Source organism: Sus scrofa, chromosome 2 (genome assembly GCF_000003025.6).
Source record: "Sus scrofa isolate TJ Tabasco breed Duroc chromosome 2, Sscrofa11.1, whole genome shotgun sequence".
Taxonomy (NCBI): Eukaryota; Metazoa; Chordata; class Mammalia; order Artiodactyla; family Suidae; genus Sus; species Sus scrofa.
This window is the reverse complement of record NC_010444.4, coordinates 20,001-37,737: the sequence shown is the minus strand read 5'-3', so window position 1 is coordinate 37,737 and position 17,737 is coordinate 20,001. Positions and strand designations below refer to the sequence as shown.

At 59.7% G+C, this 17,737-nt stretch overlaps 4 protein-coding genes across 11 annotated transcripts in view; 1 reads left to right on the top strand and 3 right to left on the bottom strand.

Annotated features, from left to right (window-relative positions):
* On the bottom strand, nucleotides 56–5,603 carry RIC8A (RIC8 guanine nucleotide exchange factor A). Of its 2 annotated transcripts, none has more exons than XM_013992102.2 (10): nucleotides 5,361–5,567; nucleotides 5,038–5,085; nucleotides 4,361–4,951; nucleotides 3,791–3,882; nucleotides 3,168–3,318; nucleotides 2,276–2,371; nucleotides 2,046–2,202; nucleotides 1,817–1,961; nucleotides 1,283–1,402; nucleotides 56–819 (listed from the first exon to the last, which is right to left on the bottom strand). In XM_013992102.2, exons 1-10 carry the CDS (start codon nucleotides 5,442–5,444, stop codon nucleotides 699–701), a joined length of 1,605 nt encoding a protein of 534 aa, XP_013847556.1. In that variant the 5' UTR covers nucleotides 5,445–5,567; the 3' UTR covers nucleotides 56–698. The 2 variants fall into 2 exon arrangements, with proteins under 2 accessions (XP_013847556.1, XP_003124273.1); XM_003124225.4 differs by having other exon boundaries at nucleotides 60–819; nucleotides 2,046–2,190; nucleotides 5,361–5,603.
* Nucleotides 5,778–11,263, top strand: BET1L (Bet1 golgi vesicular membrane trafficking protein like). Of its 6 annotated transcripts, none has more exons than XM_003354407.4 (5): nucleotides 7,128–7,236; nucleotides 8,381–8,472; nucleotides 8,712–8,768; nucleotides 8,892–9,079; nucleotides 10,614–11,263. In XM_003354407.4, the coding sequence occupies exons 1-4, from the start codon at nucleotides 7,218–7,220 to the stop codon at nucleotides 9,057–9,059; spliced, it is 336 nt and encodes a 111-aa protein (XP_003354455.1). In that variant the 5' UTR covers nucleotides 7,128–7,217; the 3' UTR covers nucleotides 9,060–9,079; nucleotides 10,614–11,263. The 6 variants fall into 6 exon arrangements, with proteins under 6 accessions (XP_020938185.1, XP_003124272.1, XP_003354455.1 ...); XM_013992132.2 differs by lacking the exon at nucleotides 7,128–7,236 and adding an exon at nucleotides 7,277–7,689; XM_003124224.4 differs by having other exon boundaries at nucleotides 7,125–7,236; nucleotides 8,892–11,263.
* On the bottom strand, nucleotides 11,893–16,869 carry ODF3 (outer dense fiber of sperm tails 3). 2 transcript variants are annotated; one of them, NM_001348539.1, is made up of 7 exons: nucleotides 15,934–16,055; nucleotides 15,422–15,538; nucleotides 15,015–15,215; nucleotides 14,493–14,594; nucleotides 14,192–14,313; nucleotides 13,265–13,405; nucleotides 12,589–12,920 (listed from the first exon to the last, which is right to left on the bottom strand). In NM_001348539.1, the coding sequence occupies exons 2-7, from the start codon at nucleotides 15,528–15,530 to the stop codon at nucleotides 12,831–12,833; spliced, it is 765 nt and encodes a 254-aa protein (NP_001335468.1). In that variant the 5' UTR covers nucleotides 15,531–15,538; nucleotides 15,934–16,055; the 3' UTR covers nucleotides 12,589–12,830. The 2 variants fall into 2 exon arrangements, with proteins under 2 accessions (XP_020933325.1, NP_001335468.1); XM_021077666.1 differs by having other exon boundaries at nucleotides 11,893–12,920; nucleotides 15,422–16,869.
* The window catches only part of SCGB1C1 (secretoglobin family 1C member 1), a 3,166-nt gene continuing 2,449 nt past the window's right edge, over nucleotides 17,021–17,737 (bottom strand). The window contains exons 2-3 of the mRNA XM_003124223.5: nucleotides 17,632–17,737; nucleotides 17,021–17,187 (exon numbers count right to left, since the gene is read on the bottom strand). The exon at nucleotides 17,632–17,737 is cut by the window's right edge and continues 94 nt beyond it. Coding sequence (XP_003124271.1) covers nucleotides 17,155–17,187; nucleotides 17,632–17,737 — 139 coding nt within the window. The 3' untranslated portion in view covers nucleotides 17,021–17,154. The remainder of the gene's footprint in view (nucleotides 17,188–17,631) is intronic.

Sequence of the window (17,737 nt, the reverse complement as noted above, 5' to 3'; positions counted from 1 at the left end):
GCGCGCGCGTGCGTGCGTGCGCGCACGCACACACACACACATACACACGCACGTGCACGTTCTTGCCTGGAACTCTTTATTCCAGAATGATGTTTCCATGGAGCTCTGTGGTGCAAGATAGAAATTTAGACTTATGGTTTCAAGGGGGGACATTTTCCTTCATGTATTTATAGTCTAAGCCAGCAGGAAGGGTCAGAATTCGTCACAGCCAGTGAGAACCTGGGCACTGAGCCGGGACCGAGAATACAAGAGGCTACGAGCCCTGCACTCAGCAGGCACAAAAACAGCCGAGCGTACACGGGAAGTAGATTTCTGACATCAGCACATGAAGTTCCAGCAGGGTCTTTCCCAACGTGGCACTTGCCCAGCACCGGCTCTGGGCCAGCATGCCAACCGTGGACGTGCTTGTGTCTGCATGCGCCCATTCTCAGCGCCCACTCTCACAAACGCTGGGTTTTGCCTTCAGTGAAGCCCTGCCCTCAGGTACCGAAAAGACACCACTTAGAGTTAGAGCACGACAAGACCCTCGCAATCCTAGAGAGGAGGAAACGGACCAAAGGCAAATCGTAAGCAGAACTTTTGGAGGAGAGGGAAAAGGGTCTCCGAGCTGGAGGGAGAGATGTGGCTTCCGCAGGTCCCAGCCCCAAGGGCATCCGTGGAGGCAGCACCAGTTCTGAAGAGCAGAAGAGTGGCCGTTCTCAGTCAGGGTCCGAGTCAGGGTCCGAGGAGAGCTGCCCCTCCATGGTCTCACACATGGCATCCTGCAGGGATGTAAGCTGACCCCGGGGACTCATCCCCATGGGCTGGATGACTCTGTGCCTGTTGGGGGGGGGTGTTGGGGGTAAGGAACGATAGGGCTGGATGACTCTGTGCCTGTAGGGGGGGGTTGGGGGTAAGGCACGGTAGGGCTGGGGCAGGGGCCTGGTGGGTGAGGCAGGGGTCCTGCTCATCCTTAACTCTGACATTCTGCTCCACCAAGCTGCTCCTGTTTACTGGGGAAGCCTGGGTGGGAACTCTGTCAATCAGGTCTGAATCCTAACTGCTACCTAAGCTTTGGGACCTTAGGCAATTGCTTTGGGCCTCGGTTTTCCTGAGTATAAAATGCACATAATACTGATCTCAACCCTAACCCTTCACCGGAGAATGTCCTCCAGGACAGGTGATGTCAAAGAGTGATGCAGCCTTGCCAGGATCTGATCCCGCCTCCTGAGGACCACAAGACAGGACGTGGGTCCGTTCTCCTTTGTCCCAGCCAGGTGTTCCTCCCTGCCACGCCACGTACCTGGAAAGCTTGTCAAACATGTTCACCAGCTTCATGGCCTCGTGCTCCTTCTGCTCCTCTGTCATGCCCTCCATGGGGTTGGGTGGCTTCTCCTCCACCCTCCCAGTCACGGGGTTTATGCTGTTTCACAAGAGAGGGGCATGGGGAAGCATCGCTGACTCTCCCGGCAGGAGAGAGGGCTGCATGGGGTGGGTGGAGGCCCGTATCTTCCCACCTGGGACTCGAATAGCAGGAAACCCATCTTCCTGGTGCGGAAAAGGAGGCAACTGTGGAAGAGACCTCCCTCCAGGGGCAGCAGGTAACCGACTCCTGCCCTCTGGTCAACCCGGCCCCCCAGACTGCTCGGTGCCCTTCAGCCTCTGTGTTCTTGACAAAACACCCCCATGTCAGGATATCTGTCCCTTCAGAACAGGGGTCTGATTCCGAAAGGTCTTAACTGTGTCGACCTATCCTGCCCATCCTGCAGGTCCAAGTTGGGGTGGGAACAGGGCCAGGGTCTGAGGGAGAGGAGCCCAAGGATGTGGGGACACGCACCTGGCCTTGGCTTCCTTGTACTCGTCTGTGTCTGTGTCCTCATCCTCTGAGTACTGGCCCTCAGGCCGACCCCCTGCCATGAGGCCCCTAGCAGCCAGGAGGCCGGCGGCATTCCCGTAGCCTGTGTACTTGATGAATCGGGGCACTAAGGGGCAGGACAGAGGTCAGTGTACAAACGTGGCTGGGGAAGGGCTAGAGGGCGGCAGGTGAGGGGCTGGCCCCTACTCACCGCTTTCAGAGCACAAGACGAAGAGGAACTCGGCGGCCACCCTCTTCACGTCGGTGTCCAAGTGCGTCATGAGGCGAACCAGCTTGTTCCGCAACAACTCCCCCACCTCCGGCCGGGTTCTCACATCCCGCAGCGGGGGCAGCACCTGGAAAGGCAGCTGCCCCTGAGGCTGGGCCTGGAGTGGCCAGGGTCTCTGACCAGGGCATGGCCACAGCCCCTCTGCCTCATACCTGGGCCTTTAGGAACTTCCTGGCAGGGCGGTGCATGCGGGCACACTCCGTCAGCACGCTCAGCACAGGGGCCACGCTCTCCTTCAGCCTGTGCGTCTGCAGAGGAGTCTCTGTCACCAGGACTGTGCCCCACCTGACTCAAGCCAGGGGGGTGACACACCTGCATCAGATGGTCCTGGCCACAGGTGCTCGGGGCCAAGAGCAGGCAGTGGGTGTCTGTGTGAACTTTGAAAGGGACAGGCATGGACACTAACTCAAGAGGCCATCCACATGCCCTGTGACTTGGGGAAAATCACTCAACTTGAGTCTAACTTCCCCACCCTTAAACCAGAGCTGTGGGGAAAACAGGGCGTTGAAAGCTGCTAACGTAGCACGAGCACACAAACAGAGCTCTACGGAATCAGAGTCTGTCAGGCTCTGTAGTTCGCATGACATCTGCAAACTCCCAGAAGGGCTAGTTCGTGTTCTATGGTGCGGCCGCAGGAGTCAGGGAGCCTCTGCCTGGAAGATCCTGTGGGTCCCTTTAGAGAGACCAAAGGACAGCCGCTGCTCATCACCAAGAGCTGCTTGTGTAGAGCGACACTGCGAGTCTAGCATCACAAGCAGGGACCAGCGGCTTCTTGGTCCCCCTCAAGAAGATCCACAAAGAGACCTAAAAACAAATACTTTGCTAGTCTCTGAAAACCTGCTTCTGTTTGTATCAAAAAGTCTGCCTACATTTCAAGGAGGACATTCTGGCTTCCTGCCTGGCTGGACCTTGGAGCAGCTGGAGGCATTGCCTGAATCCCACTGGGGAGCTGATCTCCCCTTACCAGTGCAGACTGCACAAAAGCAGCGCCCACAGCTGCCTGGGAAAGCCTGGGCCAGAGCCATAGCAGGGCCTCCTGCCCACCTGGTGCAGACGCTTCTCCAGGAAACTGAGGAGGGCATGAATCACATCCATGTTCACTCCCAGGAACTCCAGGGAGCCTTCGTGTGGCTCCAGGGTGAGAAGGACATCCAGACACTTGAGGGGCAAGTTCCCCAGGAGGTTCACTGTGTGGCTGGGGACACATGGAAAGGAGGGCTGGGTAAACCCAGGCCCCCAGCACAGGCGCAACTCTTGTTGCCCCCTGCTGGGATCACACATGACCCGAACCAGTATCAGGGGCCTGAGTAGCACCAAGTACCAGAGCAGAGGGAGGCCCTCCTTGCAGACATCCCACCTCCCACACACCTGGGTCGAAACAACAGGTAGTCCAAATTGGGACCCGCCCAGGCATAGGTCACAGAAAATGAAAGTGACAACCACACTGCTCTATGGATACCACAGTGTTCAAGGTCCAGTGGCACATTCTGTCCTGAGCTCACAATTCTTGTCCTAGCTGTGTGTTCTAAGTGCTGCAGCTCTGTGGAAACACACCAATGCCTGGTCCCACCCAGTTGGATGAAAACTCTCTCTTTAGGGCTGGAAACCACCATATAGACCTGAGAGCAGACGCCCGCCCCGGTGTGCCCAACAGGCACCACCCTCACCCGTGGAACTCCTCTGTGCGGTCTCCAGCAGCAGTGACCATCACACAGTGCCGCAGCAGGGTCCCCAGGTGCCGGTAAAGTGCAGTGTCTTCCTGACCAAAGAGAAAGGGGTGCCTGTGAGAGAAAGTGCCACTCACCCCCACTGCTGCCTGCTGAACATCTACTGCCTGGCCCACGGCCAGACCTCATGCAGGCCATGCATCTCCTCCACCACACCTGGCTGCTCAGCCTCACTTATGTGACCTTAAGAGCACTCTCGTGGTTAGGGACATCAACAGGTCCCTTTGGGATGAAGTCACTCTGTGCTCTCGCCCCCCGCCCCCCGAAGAATCTCCTACAGCCTGCCCCCACACCACACAGCACTCCTGGTGTTGCAAGAGCCAGATACGCGCTCTGATTCCTCGATGCCCTTATACGGAACGGGCACCTCCCTGCCTCCTCCTGACAAGCGCTGCTGTGCAGATGTCCTCCTGGTCCGACACCCAGAAACTTGAGGGTACCTGGCAGAGAGGCAGGTCCCGGAAGCATCCTAGTTGTTAAGCCCAACCGAAGGCTGAGGCCAGCCCTCACCTCATCCACCTCCCTCTTGATGGAGTCGAAGGTGATGTTGAAAAGCACTTTGAGGATCTCCATGGCCCGTTCGGTCTCCTGGGAAGGAAGGAGTTCCGGGGGTCCCTCTCCAGGGGTCATTCCCAGCGTCAGCTCCAGTGCCTCGGTCAGCAGGTGCACTCCCTGCAGCTCCTCAAACAGCTGCCTGCGCACATCAGTGCGAAGCGCCGTTAGCAAGAAGAGGAGGCGCAAGTCAAAGAACTGGACGTCATGCGGGAAGCTGCTCTGGCGGTACAGTCTCACTCGCTCTGCGAGCCTCACCACTAGCCCCGCCTCTGCGGCGAGCACCTGTGCCACGGAGCTGCTCAGCACGAGGTTGCACAGGCACTTAAGGGACTCGAGCACAACATCCATGTCCAGAGTCTCAGGACACGACCCCTTCGAAGCAGAGATGCCAGCATAGCAGGCAAGCGCTTGCAGGCTCTGGCGGCTGGTGAACGAGTCCAGGCAGCTGCGGTCCCTCGACAGGATGCGGATGCTCTGCAGCCAGATGACTCGGCGGGAAGGTGACAAGCCCTGCTCCAGGACTGAGACCAGCAGCTCCGCCAGTCTCTGTGGGCAGGGGAATAGAGCGGTTCCATCAGGCTCCTCTACCTGGGCCACCCGTCCCTGCCCCTTTACCCTTGATAAGCACCCACCTTCCTGTCCTCCTGTTGGGCATCGTCAAACGTGAAGCTCTGGGAGTTCTGCAAACAGACCCAGAAGATTAGGAGGCACAGGTCCACCGAAGCAGAATCCGAGCTCCAAGGCCGCAGACACCGCTCTCAATAGACAGGGCTCCCTTTCCCCACGGCACCCCCAGCAACTCTTCAAAGACTCGGTGCCCCTCCCCGCCGTGCTCGCCAACACCCTCAGCCTTCCGCCACGCTCACCACTCACACCCTCCCCGCCGGCCACGCGCGCGGGACCCACCCAGCCCCACCTCCTCCCTGCGCGTCCCACGTCCATAGCTCCCGCTCACCTCCCGGTTGTAGGCGCGCAGAGCCTCCATAACCACGTCCTCCTCCCCCGTCTCTATAGCATCCACTACCGCCCGAGGCTCCATGGCGCTCCCGGGACCCCGGCCCGAGGAAGCGGAAGGTACCTCGCTCCAAGGCTCTGGGCCCCAGACGGCCCGCCCGGCCCTAGCTCGGCGCGCGGGGGAGGCCGGGAAGGGGCGTGCGCGGCGCCGCGCGGGCGGGGGCCCGGGCTGCGCGCGGCGCCGCGCGGGGCGGGGGCCCGGGCTGCGCGCGGCGCCGCGCGGGGCGGGGGCCCGGGCTGCGCGCGGCGCCGCGCGGGGCGGGGGCCCGGGCTGCGCGCGGCGCCGCGCGGGGCGGGGGCCCGGGCTGCGCGCGGCGCCGCGCGGGGCGGGGGCCCGGGCTGCGCGCGCCTTAAAGTGGAGAGGCCTAGAAGAGCCCTCGGGAATTTAAAGGCTTTGATGTCTAGTCACGTTGCCTTTCAGTGTCCGACTCAGTGGTTATCCGACCACGGGCCTGAATCGCTCCGGCTCCGAGCAGTGAATTCCCTACGGGAGAGGGCCTTAGCTTCTCACCCCGCTATTACACGCACACTACACCCCTCTTGATGTACAGAACGAATGAGATGTTCCGAGGAAAGACGAAGTGGAAAGGACTTTGCAGCCCCGGGACCACTTTGTTTATTAAGCAGGCGTTTGAGGGCCTACAGCATGCAAGGAACCAGGATGTGGGTGAACAGAACCCACAGGTCCTTGCCTTCGTGGAGCTTATATTGCAGAGGTGAAAACAAAAACGGGAAAACGGGAAGACTTTAAGCAGTCATAGTGCTGTGATTGAAAAAGGGGCCTGATGGGCTCCAAGGGGATTTGAATAAGTGTCGCTTTTGCTGAGACCAGAGGAAGAAGTGAGCCAGGAAGGGATGTGGGGGAAGTTCATTCAAGGCCGAAGGAGCCGGCAGAGTAAAGGTGGGAATGGCCGTTGTAGGAGAAAGAGATCATTGTTGGGGCTGAGAGACAGGGGAGAGTGGGGAGGGAAGGTCCAGGTCAGGATGAAGGCAAAGCCTGATCATGTGCAGGGACTTCCTGGCTGTGTAAGCAGACACATCTTCTGGCCTGGACCCAGTTCCCTCTTTTGAAAAGCAGAGATGATAAAAGGTCCCATTTCGGTGGGTTGTCAGCACTAAACGACACAGAGTGAATGCTCCATTACAGTGGGTGAATAACATATACTCCACCCACTGCGCAACAAGCCTTTGTTGAGCATCTATTTTGTGCCAGACCCCTTGTCAGTGCCCGGGTGCAAGGTCGCAGCACCGGCTCCTCCTGCCCCTAACTCCCCTCACGCTCCCACTCTTCTTCCTGATTTCCCGTTTTCCTTCAAGTGCTTCATCCCTGAGATTTTTGCAGCGCTCGCTTGTTCCAGGCACTGATCCCCTCTTTATCCCGCCGGCAGCATCTGGAGCGTGCTTCACACCGAGTCCTCGCCTTAACCGCACCGCAGCCGGGCGGGCCTCGGACCCCGGGCCGTGTCGCCGCGAGGAGCCTCTCTCGCCTGAGAAAGGGCCGTGAGCTCTTTCCAGTTAGGATTTGACACCGCCTTCGGCAGGAATGGCCGCGGAATTGTCTGTCGGCACCATGATGCTATTAAAAACGATAACCTTCCAGCAGTCCCAGGAGCGAACCAGCGGCCCTGTTCACAAGGCAGGCGGTGGAGGAAACGTCAGTTCTTCTCCGTCCAGCCCGCTCGCCCGCTCGGCCGGAAGTTGGAGGGCCCCGGGCGGAAGGGGCGGGACGGGAAGTCCCTCCCCGACGGCTGCGCCACATCCCGGGAGGCTGTAGCTCTGCGGGTCCGTGCTGGGCGCGATGGCGGACTGGGCTCGGGGTGAGCATTGGGGAGCGGAGGCAGGTGGCGGCGGTGCTGGAACCGATGCCGCTGCCTGCAGGAGTCGCTTTCGCCCGCCCCCGCCTCTCTGGGTGGCTTTGGCCGGCAGACACTGAGAACAGGCGGAGCCAGGGCGGCGTGGGTGGGGCCCTCGGGCGGTCTTGCCCGGCTTCTCGGTGAAGCTGCGGGGTCCGGATGTCCGCTGTCCCCACCCCTTCCGCCCTCGTGAGACTGTTCTGCACGGGACCTCAGCCAGACGGGCTGGTCGACTGTTCCGGAGGCCAGCCCCAAGGAGTGAGGGCTGCGCGTGATGGCCCAAGAAGGCCTCGTACCGACTGGGGCTGGGAGTGGCCCACTTGCCCTCTGGGAACCCCTGTTCTTATCTGCGAAGTGGGATGCTGATGCTTGTTTCCGCTGGGCTTGCGGCATTTACAGATTTAATGGATGAAAGCGGTTGGTAGGATGCTAACATCTCGTGGCATCTTTACACATCCATGATTTCTAGGGTTGTGATCCTATTAGATGAGCCTCCCTGAGACATCTGGCCCACGGCAAATCTGGCCTGTGAACTTGGGGAGGCAGTTCTCATCTACTTGATAGGATGGTTATACCAAGTCAAGTCATAAGTCCCAGCCCCTGTCCTGGGCCAGGTCTCAGCAACCACTGCTCTGGGTGTTGTGTAAGGCTCTGTGTAGGATGCAGAGCTGAGCAGATCTATGCCCTGCTCGTGAGATCGACCTCCCCTTCTGTTCATGACTTTTTCCTAAGTCCTTGCCAGAGTTTACTGGTTTTCTCTGAGAACAGGTCCCCTCTACGTCGCTGGTGACATCTGGGCTGACATACCAGTCCATCCAGAGGGGATGGTACAGGTTTTGTCACAGAGTATCAGAAGGTGCTGCCCACCCATCCGGGCTTGGATGCCTACACAGAACAAGTGCTCTCGCACGCTGTCCTTCACGCGGCTGTCTCGTGTGTGAAGTTCACGCTTTGGACCCTGGGTTAGGGCAGGACCTGTTCAGCAGACACAGGAAAGCCCAGTCCCCCTGGACTAGATGGAATTGGAGTGAGAGCCCTGAGGGCAGAGGTCAAGAGGGTGCGCGTGGGTGGGTGCACACTCTCACCCCCTCTCTGTCTCTTCTCACAGCTCAGAGCCCCGGCGCTGTGGAGGAGATTCTAGACCGGGAGAACAAGCGGATGGCGGACACCTTGGCCTCCAAGGTCACCAGGCTCAAGTCGGTCAGTGGTGGTCCTCTCCTTTCACCTCCATCTGGCCTTCTGGAGGAGGGCGTCAGAGGGAGGGTGGAGGCCTGGAAGGGGTCCAGATAGTTCTCTCTTTGTCCCGTACATGGCAGCACTCACCTGTGCTGGCCCAGGTGACATTTGGATCTCCTGACCTCTGCTGATGCCGTGGGGGGTTAGGAACAGTCCGTTATTTTTGTCCTGGCCTGACCCTGTCCCCTCTGTGTCCTGAGCAGCTGGCCTTGGACATTGATAGGGATGTGGAGGACCAGAACCGGTACCTGGACGGCATGGTAAGGGTCTGCGGTGTTCTCGGCCCCACGTTACCTGCCCTGCAGGCACCCCCCCCCCCCCCCCCGCGTGTGTGTGCTGTGGAGTTGCTGCCCCGTGTGACAATGCTAGGATTCCTCCCTTAGGACTCGGATTTCACGAGTGTGACGGGCCTCCTCACGGGGAGTGTGAAGCGCTTTTCCACAATGGCGAGATCTGGGCGAGACAACCGGAAGCTTCTCTGTGGTGTGGCCATGGGCCTGATCGTGGTCTTCTTCATCCTCTCCTACCTCCTGTCAAGGGCAAGGACGTGAGCCAGTGGGAACTGGTTTCTGTAGGTACCTGGGACAACCAGGGTCTTCCTCTGCCTTGTGTCCTGGGCTCCAGAAGATCTACCTACAAAATACCCCTTCGAAGTGATGAGCATGGCTTAGGAATCTTTTTCCTGTGTGGCTGGGAGCCTCTGACCCAGTAAGCTCATGTTAGCTGGTCCCATGTGTGCAAGGGGCCCATCCCCATTGGGTAACCAAGGCCCAGCTTCCTCTGCCATCTTGGGTGCTAGAAGCCCTAGCAGAGCCAGGTTGGAGCAGAGCAGCTGGGAATCCTGGACGTGACCACCTGTGACCAGCAGCCCTTCCCCCAGCCCTCAGGGTTCTGATGTATTGAGGCTTCTCTGCTTGGTCTTGGTCTGGATAAGGCCACGTCTGGTATTCGAGGTGCCCAGAGCCGACACAGGAAGGGGTGCGACTGTGAACCTCGAATCATTGCTGTCACTTTCAGCCAAGGGTCCTCAAACCAGAGATGGCCGTTGCTCCTGGCCAGGGCTGCCGGGCACTGGTGGACCAGCAAGAGTCAAGGGTCCTGCCGAGAGGTGTCTGCCTGCCGTCCAACCCCATGGCTGGAGCCCGACCCTCAGGGAAGGGCAGTGGCCATGCGTGGAGAAGTGAACTGCAGCATTGGCTGAAGACGCGGGCCCAGGTCCTCCTGGTCTCCCTGTGTCCAGGAGCAGAAACTGACCTTTTCTCAGGATTCAGGGTCTGTCCAGCACCGAGACACGTTTCCAGGAGCCCAGATCTCTAGAAAGAGGCTCATCTGGCATGTCAGAGTCAGGCAGGGTGTGAGCAGGGGCCTCTGTGGGTACAGCCTGGAGGCTTCCAGGTAACAGCTTTTCATAGGATCTGTAGGTCGCTTTTTGAGGGTCCGCGGACAGTTTCCACCGAGTCTGGCCCTTCCACCTACAGTATCTGCCCATCTCTCCTTGGGCCCTCAGTGCCCACTGGTCAGTCTCCTGCTCACACAAGGTGAACTGCAGTTTCTTCCAAACCAATGGGTCTTTCTACCCCACTGTGAGATCTCAGTGTCTTCCCATGAAAACACCTGTAAGAAACGAGTCATCAGCTCTGTCCTTCCCGTCTTTTGTTCCAGTTCTCTGTCTTCCTGGTCACTCCCCTTCACTCTCTGAGGGCTACCGGCTCACCGGCCATCTTCACACATACACATGTGGTCATATGTCAGCCACAGCCTGTGCCTCTCAACTCCTGCCACCCCACCCTGCTCTGGTCTCTGGCCCTGGGCACCTCACCTTCTGGCCCTGCTGCTCCTGCTCCTCCTCTCTCTCTCCTTTGTTCTCCACCGAGCAGGCCTGGCTTGTCTCACACTCACCATAATGCCCTTCTCTTTTCCACTGCGCCTGGTTGGGCCTCAGCCTTCTGGAAGGGGAGCGTGCTACCTTCTCATTTCCGAGTGCTCTGTTCTTACTGCCTCCATCCCTCCAGTGTGTGCTTGTTTCTCACTCGGTGAGGTCCGCTTCCTTGCCTCCATGGCTTCGACTCAGCCGTCAGCTCATCTCATGTTGAAATTTGTCACAGGGACGTGCCTACTGTTCATGAAGCTCAGCAGCTGCTGCCGTGTCGTGTTTCCATCGGGTCACCACAGGCACGGCAGACACATCAGACCTGAGTGTGGCAGCCGCCTGTTCTGGGCCTGCTAACCTGGCTTCCTGAGAATATGGCTCAGCCATGGCTGTTGCTCCCCCCAGGATGCTCTTACCTGCTGTGCCCACTCGTCTTGCCAGTGCAGACCAGGAATTGAGGATTTGCCTTTCAGAATGACTGTCTCAAGAAGTGCTCTGCCCCCTCCGAGACCTCTGGTTGCTGTGTTCTCTCCTTGGGTCCCCACCTCTGCCTCCCCACTTCATTTCCATGGCTCTTGGCAGCTCTTCCAGCTATTTTGGGGTCTGGGTTTTTGTCTCTGTCTGGTTTACTTTTTTGTTGCATTAGGCTGAGTTCCTGAATGCTGCTGCCACCACGTCGGCAGGGTTTTCTGTGGGGCCTGCACCCTTCTGCTCAGCCCTGTGCACTCAGCACCTCCTCCTGTGGATAAGTGGGGTTTGCTAAGTGGCCCTTCAGACTAAAACAGAAGAGGCCTTGGAGTCCTCTGTGCCAAGGGAGGGCCCCAAGTCAAGGACAAGGCATTTGGTCATAAAAACTTGGAATAAACAGATTCTCGATTAAGTAAACACATAGTCTTTGGTGTTTGCATTTCCTTCAGGGCCTCCGAGAGTTTTGTCTGGAACTGACCTTGGTCCACAGCCTTGCCCTGGGCACGGTGGTCTCCACGTGGCTTCTTTCCCCTTCTCTCGGGCCCTGCTCCCGTCCTTACTCGTCCCCTGGGGCGGGGGGCGGGGGGGCAGGCGTGGACTCACTACGTCCTGCTGCTGGACCTTTTTCTCCCCAGGTTTCTGTGACTAAGTTGGGGAAGGTGGCGTCACTGCCTTTTCGTGACTAAAGTCCCACAGGGGCCACAGGGCCACCTGCCTAGCGCTGGTTTGAAGGTTGGAGTCCGTTGAGAGCTGGCCTCGGACTCCCGAGCATCCTCTGGAAATGCCCTTCATCCCAGCTCGTCACCCCTTCCTTGTCCATAGCCTCCTGTGCTTCACGTAGCATCTGATGTATAATGTCACTTTCAGATTTAGTCACTTGAAATTGCGGAAGTAAAATTTTTTTTGGTTTGTCTTTTTGGGGCCACACCTGTGGTACATTGGAAGTTCCCAGGCTCAGGGTTGAATCGGCTACAGCTGTGGGCCTACGCCACAGCAACGCCAGGTCCAAGCCGCGTCTGCAACCTACACCACAGCCCATGGCAACGCCGGATCCTTAATCCACGGAGCGAGGCCAGAGATGGAACTTGCATCCTCTTGGATGCTAGTCGGGTTTGTTAACCGTTGAGGCATGGCAGGAACCCCTGCAGCAGTGATTTATGTCTCATGGTCGCTGCTGGAGTTTGAGACAGGCTCAGTGGGGACAGTTGTCTCTGCTTTATGATGTTAAGGCTTCCTCTCAGAGGTGAGAGGCTGGTGCTGCCATCACGTGAAGGCTCAGTGACAGATCTGCAGGTCACCGCTGGGGTGAGCTGGGGGCCCAGCCATGTTCACTGTCTTATCATGTGTTCAGCTTCCTCACGACATGGTTCCTGGTGTGAAGGTGAGCAAAGAGAAGGGGGTACCCAGGTGGGAGCTCTGTGTGTGTCGCATGGCCTGGCCTCACGAGTCACGTTGCATCTCCATTTGGGATGGTCCCAGACGCTGTTCTAGATTCCAGGGGAGGGACTCTCAGCAGGGGAGAGAGAGCCACACTGGACATCACATGGGAGGGGACAGATAGAGCCACGTAGAGGGCAGGGCTCAAGGCAGAATCCTAAGGGCAGTGTCTGAGGCTCCTGAGCCCTCCACTCTTGTCAGAACCCAGGCCCTGGAAGCTAGGAGGGGCCGGACACGGGTCGGTGGTAGCCTATGGGGGCCCCTTTCTGGAAAATCTTGGTGATCCCCCAAGAGACACCCATTACTAATGGAATCAGATTTTATTACATATCCAGGCTCAGCAGGAAACAAGTTTAGCAAAAGGGAAGGTAGCATAGAAAAAATAACTGGTCACAACTGTCCAAACAAGTGTGCTCTGCCCTGCAGGGCCAGGCCAGCTGCAGCCCAGCTGGTGGAGGAGGCACCCAGAGCCCTCAGCCCCGGGAATCTGCTGTTGGGGGAACATGACATGCAGAGGCTCAGGGTGACTGGTGGAGCGGGGCCGGGACTATTCCACATCCACGACCAGGGGTGTCATGTAGTCAGAATGTTTGATGCCAAAGGTGACGATGGGGGCGCAGGGCTTGGTCACGGTCACCTGGGAGAGGAGAGGCTGTGAGGACCTGACACCCCCGTCCCCCTGCAGGCTCTGCCCTCACTGGGGCAGTACCTCCTAAGCCCTGGACCAAAGTGACCAGCAGGAAGTCCACACTGCCAGGCTTGACCACAGGGCTTGGTATGTGGTGAGCCCTCAGCAGCACTAGTCTTGGCGGACACTGGGGACAGGGGGCCCTGCCAGCTGAGGAAAGGGCTGCAGCTAGAATGCACAGTGTTCTGAGGGTGCCTGGACACCACGACCCTTGCCTGCTCACAGGCCCTTCCCCACACCACCCCCTCTGGGCCATGTCACCCCTACCCCACTCGGCCGTGCTCTTGCCAGACCTTTTCAGGGCTGTGGGCTCCTGGTCCTGGCTTGAGGGTCTTGTCGCCTGGGGGCTCCACCCGCGCAGCCATGGTGTACTGTGGAGCCTTGAATTTAGTCACCTGGACATCGGTCTGACGGTAGGCTGCAGGACCTGGGGTCTGGGAGGTGAAAGAGGCTCAGATAGGCTTGGCCTGCCAGGGCGTGGGAACACAGAGGGCAGGAGCCAGCATCAGACCGTGGCTTTCAGGCGCCAAGCACTGTGTGTCTGTGTGTCAGGGGCCTCTTCTATCTCCAAATGATGGCCATACTGTGGAACAGCACCCCAGGGCTGTAGGACCCCTTCTCTGTGTGAGACGTCACCCTCCCTTCAGCCTCACCGTGGCAGTGACGCCCCGGTCTGTGCCAGCTCCAGGCTTGTCCTTTTCCCAGCTGGGAACCCTGTCCTGTGGGACTCAAGGGCCATGGGCTGGGCTGGGTGAGCTCAGCAGTGCTATGATTCCAGCTTACCAGTCTCTCCAGGTCCTGGGCACCTCAGGGCATTTACAATGGCTGTTTCTGCAGCAAGAACCTTCCTCCCCGAAACATGCCACAGCTTCTTTTTCTCCTCAGCTTCTTCCTGAATGCAGCCCTACCTAAGACTGCTCTTTGCCCTTTAAGCAGTGCCCAGAACCCCTTCCCTGCTCTTCGCTCCTCAGCACTGGCCATCTCTATGCCTGAGCCGCGGCCTCTTGGTCCCTTGTCTGCCCCTCCCCACGGCTGGAATGTAACCCGGTGGGGGTAGGGTGGGGCCAGACATGTGGCTCCCAGGGGATGAAGAGCTGCTGGCCTTCAGGAGGATGGGGGTCTGGCTGGTGGGTCCGAGGTTCTGGGGGAAGGGGCCAGATGGGCCATCTCTCGGGGGCGGGGGGGTTAGCCATGCTCTGCCCCAGCTGGGCGACCCTTGCCTTGTGCAGGTCATCGCTGAAGCTGCCCAGCTTGCTGCGGCCCTTGATGGAGAAGGAGGGCTGGGAGACCTTGCCGACAGTGTGGGGCCCCATCACCATGGGCAGCATGTAGGCAGCGGGGCCTGTCGGGGGCACGAGCGTGGAGACTCAGGCTGGGCAGAGTCCTGTGCCCAGAATCTCCACTGGCTTCGTCCCTGGGCTTTCCACCTCCAGGAGGCCGGCCAGCAGTCTGGCCCCCCTCACCGGCCCTACCCGGGCTCCCCAACCTGGTCGGCCACGGGCCGTCAGGGCTGCTTCAGACCTGGGGTGCTGTCCACTCGGAAGGTCTTGGTTCGGGCGGAAATGGAGTGGCTGGGTGCTGCATCGAACACGTGCTTGGTAGATTTCTCTGGGAAGTAGTCGCCTGGGGTGGTGGGGGAGGAACGGGGTGGGCGCTGGGAGGGCGAGGACCATCCGCACAGACGCTGGGTCCTGCTCAGGCAGCTCAAGGAGGACCTCCTGACGGTGCGGGTGTGGGGCCTCTGGGACCCAGTGGGTGGTGTCCAGGACGGAAATGCTGGCTGCAGAGTAGGGGGCTGGGGGCCGCTTTTGAGGAGGGAGGGTGAGTCTGATGTGGGCCGAGAGGGGCCCAGGTCAGAGGTGGGCATTAGGGTCTCAGGGGCTGCACTGGGGCCCAGTCCCCTCACTCAGGCCTGCTGGTACCCATCATGAGGAGAAAGATGGGTCGGGGGGCCGAGGACAGCTGCGTGCCTCACACGCTCGCCTCCCGGGGCTGTGGTGGTTACCAGGGTGGCGGCTGGGGCTGGGGGCCAGGGTCCCTCACCAGGGCCGGGGGTCAGTGTGGCCTTAGTGCTGTAGCGCCCCAGGATGGAGTAGGCGGGGCTGAGGTCTTTGCCAGTCCTCAGTATCTTGGGGTTCACGCTGTAGCGGGGCCCTGGGGAGCAGTTCTCTGCCAGGAGCATGGGGGCCCCTCGGAAGCTGTAGGCTGGTGCACGCAGCTTGGTGGGCGTGTGCTTGACAAAGCCTGTGGGGCAGAGGCTCTGAGCAGCCTGCAGCCAGACTGTGCTTCTCCCCCCACCCCTGTTGACGCCAAAGGCACTGATGGGCTGGGGGTCAGAGATGAGCCCCAGCTCCCTTCAGGCCCACCTCAGACCCACCTCAGACCCACCTCAGGGGCGGAGCTCCTGCCCCCTCTCTGCCCCTCCACACCCCAGGCTCCCAAGTGCTTACCCGTGGTGGGTGGAATCAGGTACTTGGGTCCAGGGCTGCTGTAGAGGGCCATGATGGGCCCCCGGGGGCGATGGGGTCTCCAGGTGCCCACCCATACCTCCTCGGCCATGACCGGCTCTGTCCATGGATGGGAGAGTGACCAGGTGCTGGGAGGCCTGAGCCCGCCACCCCCATCCCTGCCTTTACCCCCCCACCCCCTGCGATGGGCAGAACTGCAGGCTGTAGCCTCCTCAGTGGGATCTCGAGTTGGGGCCTGGATTTGAGAGCAGTGAGTTGGCTCTGCCACACCGACCGCCAGCAGTAGGATCATCCACCCTCACTTACAAGGCCACGGATGCTGTCACTTTCAGCACTCACGGACCACCCGCCATGAATCTAAGGGGGTCTGGGCTGGTTCCTCCTGCTCAGAAGACCCTGGGTGTGCTTGGCCAAGAGTGGTGGGAAAGGTGGGCAACTTCCTGGATAAGACTGTGCCCTGGGCGGGGATGGGGCCGCTCTGGAGGGGCTCTCACCTGTCTGGTCCAGGAGCGGTGCCCAGAACAGCCTATGGACTGGGACTTTTCAGAGGCAGTCCCGTCACACCGGCCTCGGTGCCAGGGAGTTCCAGAAAAGGAACATGGAGAGGAAGCCCTCTCCCTCTCTCTCCTCTCTCCTCGGGGGCTTCGAGAATTGGGGAGGGGTCCCTGAGCTCTAGAATGTTCTCTTTGGGATGGTAGGTTCTAGATCACCGTCTGTGTGATGGAGACAATGGCCTCAGCCCAAAGGCCCCCACCCTTGCCGTGCATGGCTCGGGCCCTGGGACTTTGCTTTGCTCCTTATTGCAGTGTGCGGGACAGAGGTGTGGATGGCAGGAAGGGGACAGCTAGTGTGCGGGACAGAGGCGTGGATGGACTGGGGACAGTGAGGCCTCGGGGCCCACAGCCAGAGAGGCCAAGGAGTGAAAGTCCCTGGGGCAGAGCTGACTCAGCCCTGCCTCTGGTGGAGACTCAGGTGCAGGAAGGCTCTGGCTGTTGGGGATCGCTGTGGGGTTGTGCTGGCTGGGGAGTGGGAATTGATGCTTTCCTGAGGGACTTTTCTCCAGCCCTGTGCTCCCTTCTGCACCACGCTGGCTGTGCCCACTCTGTTGGACCCCGAGTGTCCTCATCAGCAAATTCCTCGAGGGGCTTCCGCTGGGGTTCTGCCTCTTTCCTTGGCGACTTCTCAACCCCTCGGTCATGGGTATATTGTGCACATTTATTATCTACAAAGGGTAGCCTTCAGACTCATCGCGCCCATGCCCAGACCCTTCCCTCAGCCCTGGCTGCCTCCTCTTTAGGGGTGCTAATGCCTCCCTGCTCCGAGTCCCTGCCCCTCCCTCCCACTGCTGCCTCCGTGACCTTCTCATGTCCTGATGCCTCCCTGCAACCACACACCTCCCTGTCCATCTGTCTTGCTTTGTCCACCTGCCTACAAGGGCGTCTGCCTGGATTTCTGTTGGTGGGCTTGCCGTCTACGTGGGGTTACTTGTACGTGTGTGCTCCGCTCACACGACCCTACGTATGTGAGTCTGTGTGAGTGTGGAGTCGTGTCCCTGAGGGTGGGGAGAGACAGGAGCCAGAGCCTGGACTACAGGAGGCTTTATTGGATGGGTGGCTTGAGGATAAATTCATGCCTCGGGAAGTGGTAGAGGTGGCGTCGCCATGGCCGCTTGTGTAGCTGGTCCTGTGGCTACTTGGAGCCACGACTGGGGTCCACTAGGCGTCGTCCTGACTGCCCAGCACTTGCACCTGGAAGGCAGACATGTGTGGGCCAAGAGGCCGGGGGTCCCACGCCCAGTGCTCAGTCACTACAGAGCTACAGCTCCATTAGGCAAACAGGCCCAGGCCTGCCTCTGGGGGACAGCGGGCTCCAGGACATTGCAGGCAGCCCTCGCCTAGCAGCTGGGGAAGCAGTGTGCACTTGTGTGTTTGCATGCTGCTGTGTACACGTGCGCGGGCACGTATGTGTAGCAGGGGGAGGCTGAGGGTTGCTCTGCAGGTGTGGGGCCTGGAATGCCCACCTCTGCTCCTGAGGCAGCTCAGGGTGTCTGTGGGGTGGTGGGGAATGGGGTTGCTGCACTGCGTGGGTCACAAGGGGCTGTGGCATTTGGCGGAGGCCCTGAAGAGTAGGGCTGTGTGTCCTGCTAGGGCTACAGGCCTCTTGGGAATGGGGTGCCCCCCTGCCCACGGTACCAGCAGCTTGACCAGCTCTGCCTTGTGCACAGGCTGCAGGCCATCTATGCAGGACTTGAGCTCTGTCAGCGCTGCCTTGGCATCTGCATTGACGTCGTACTTGCCC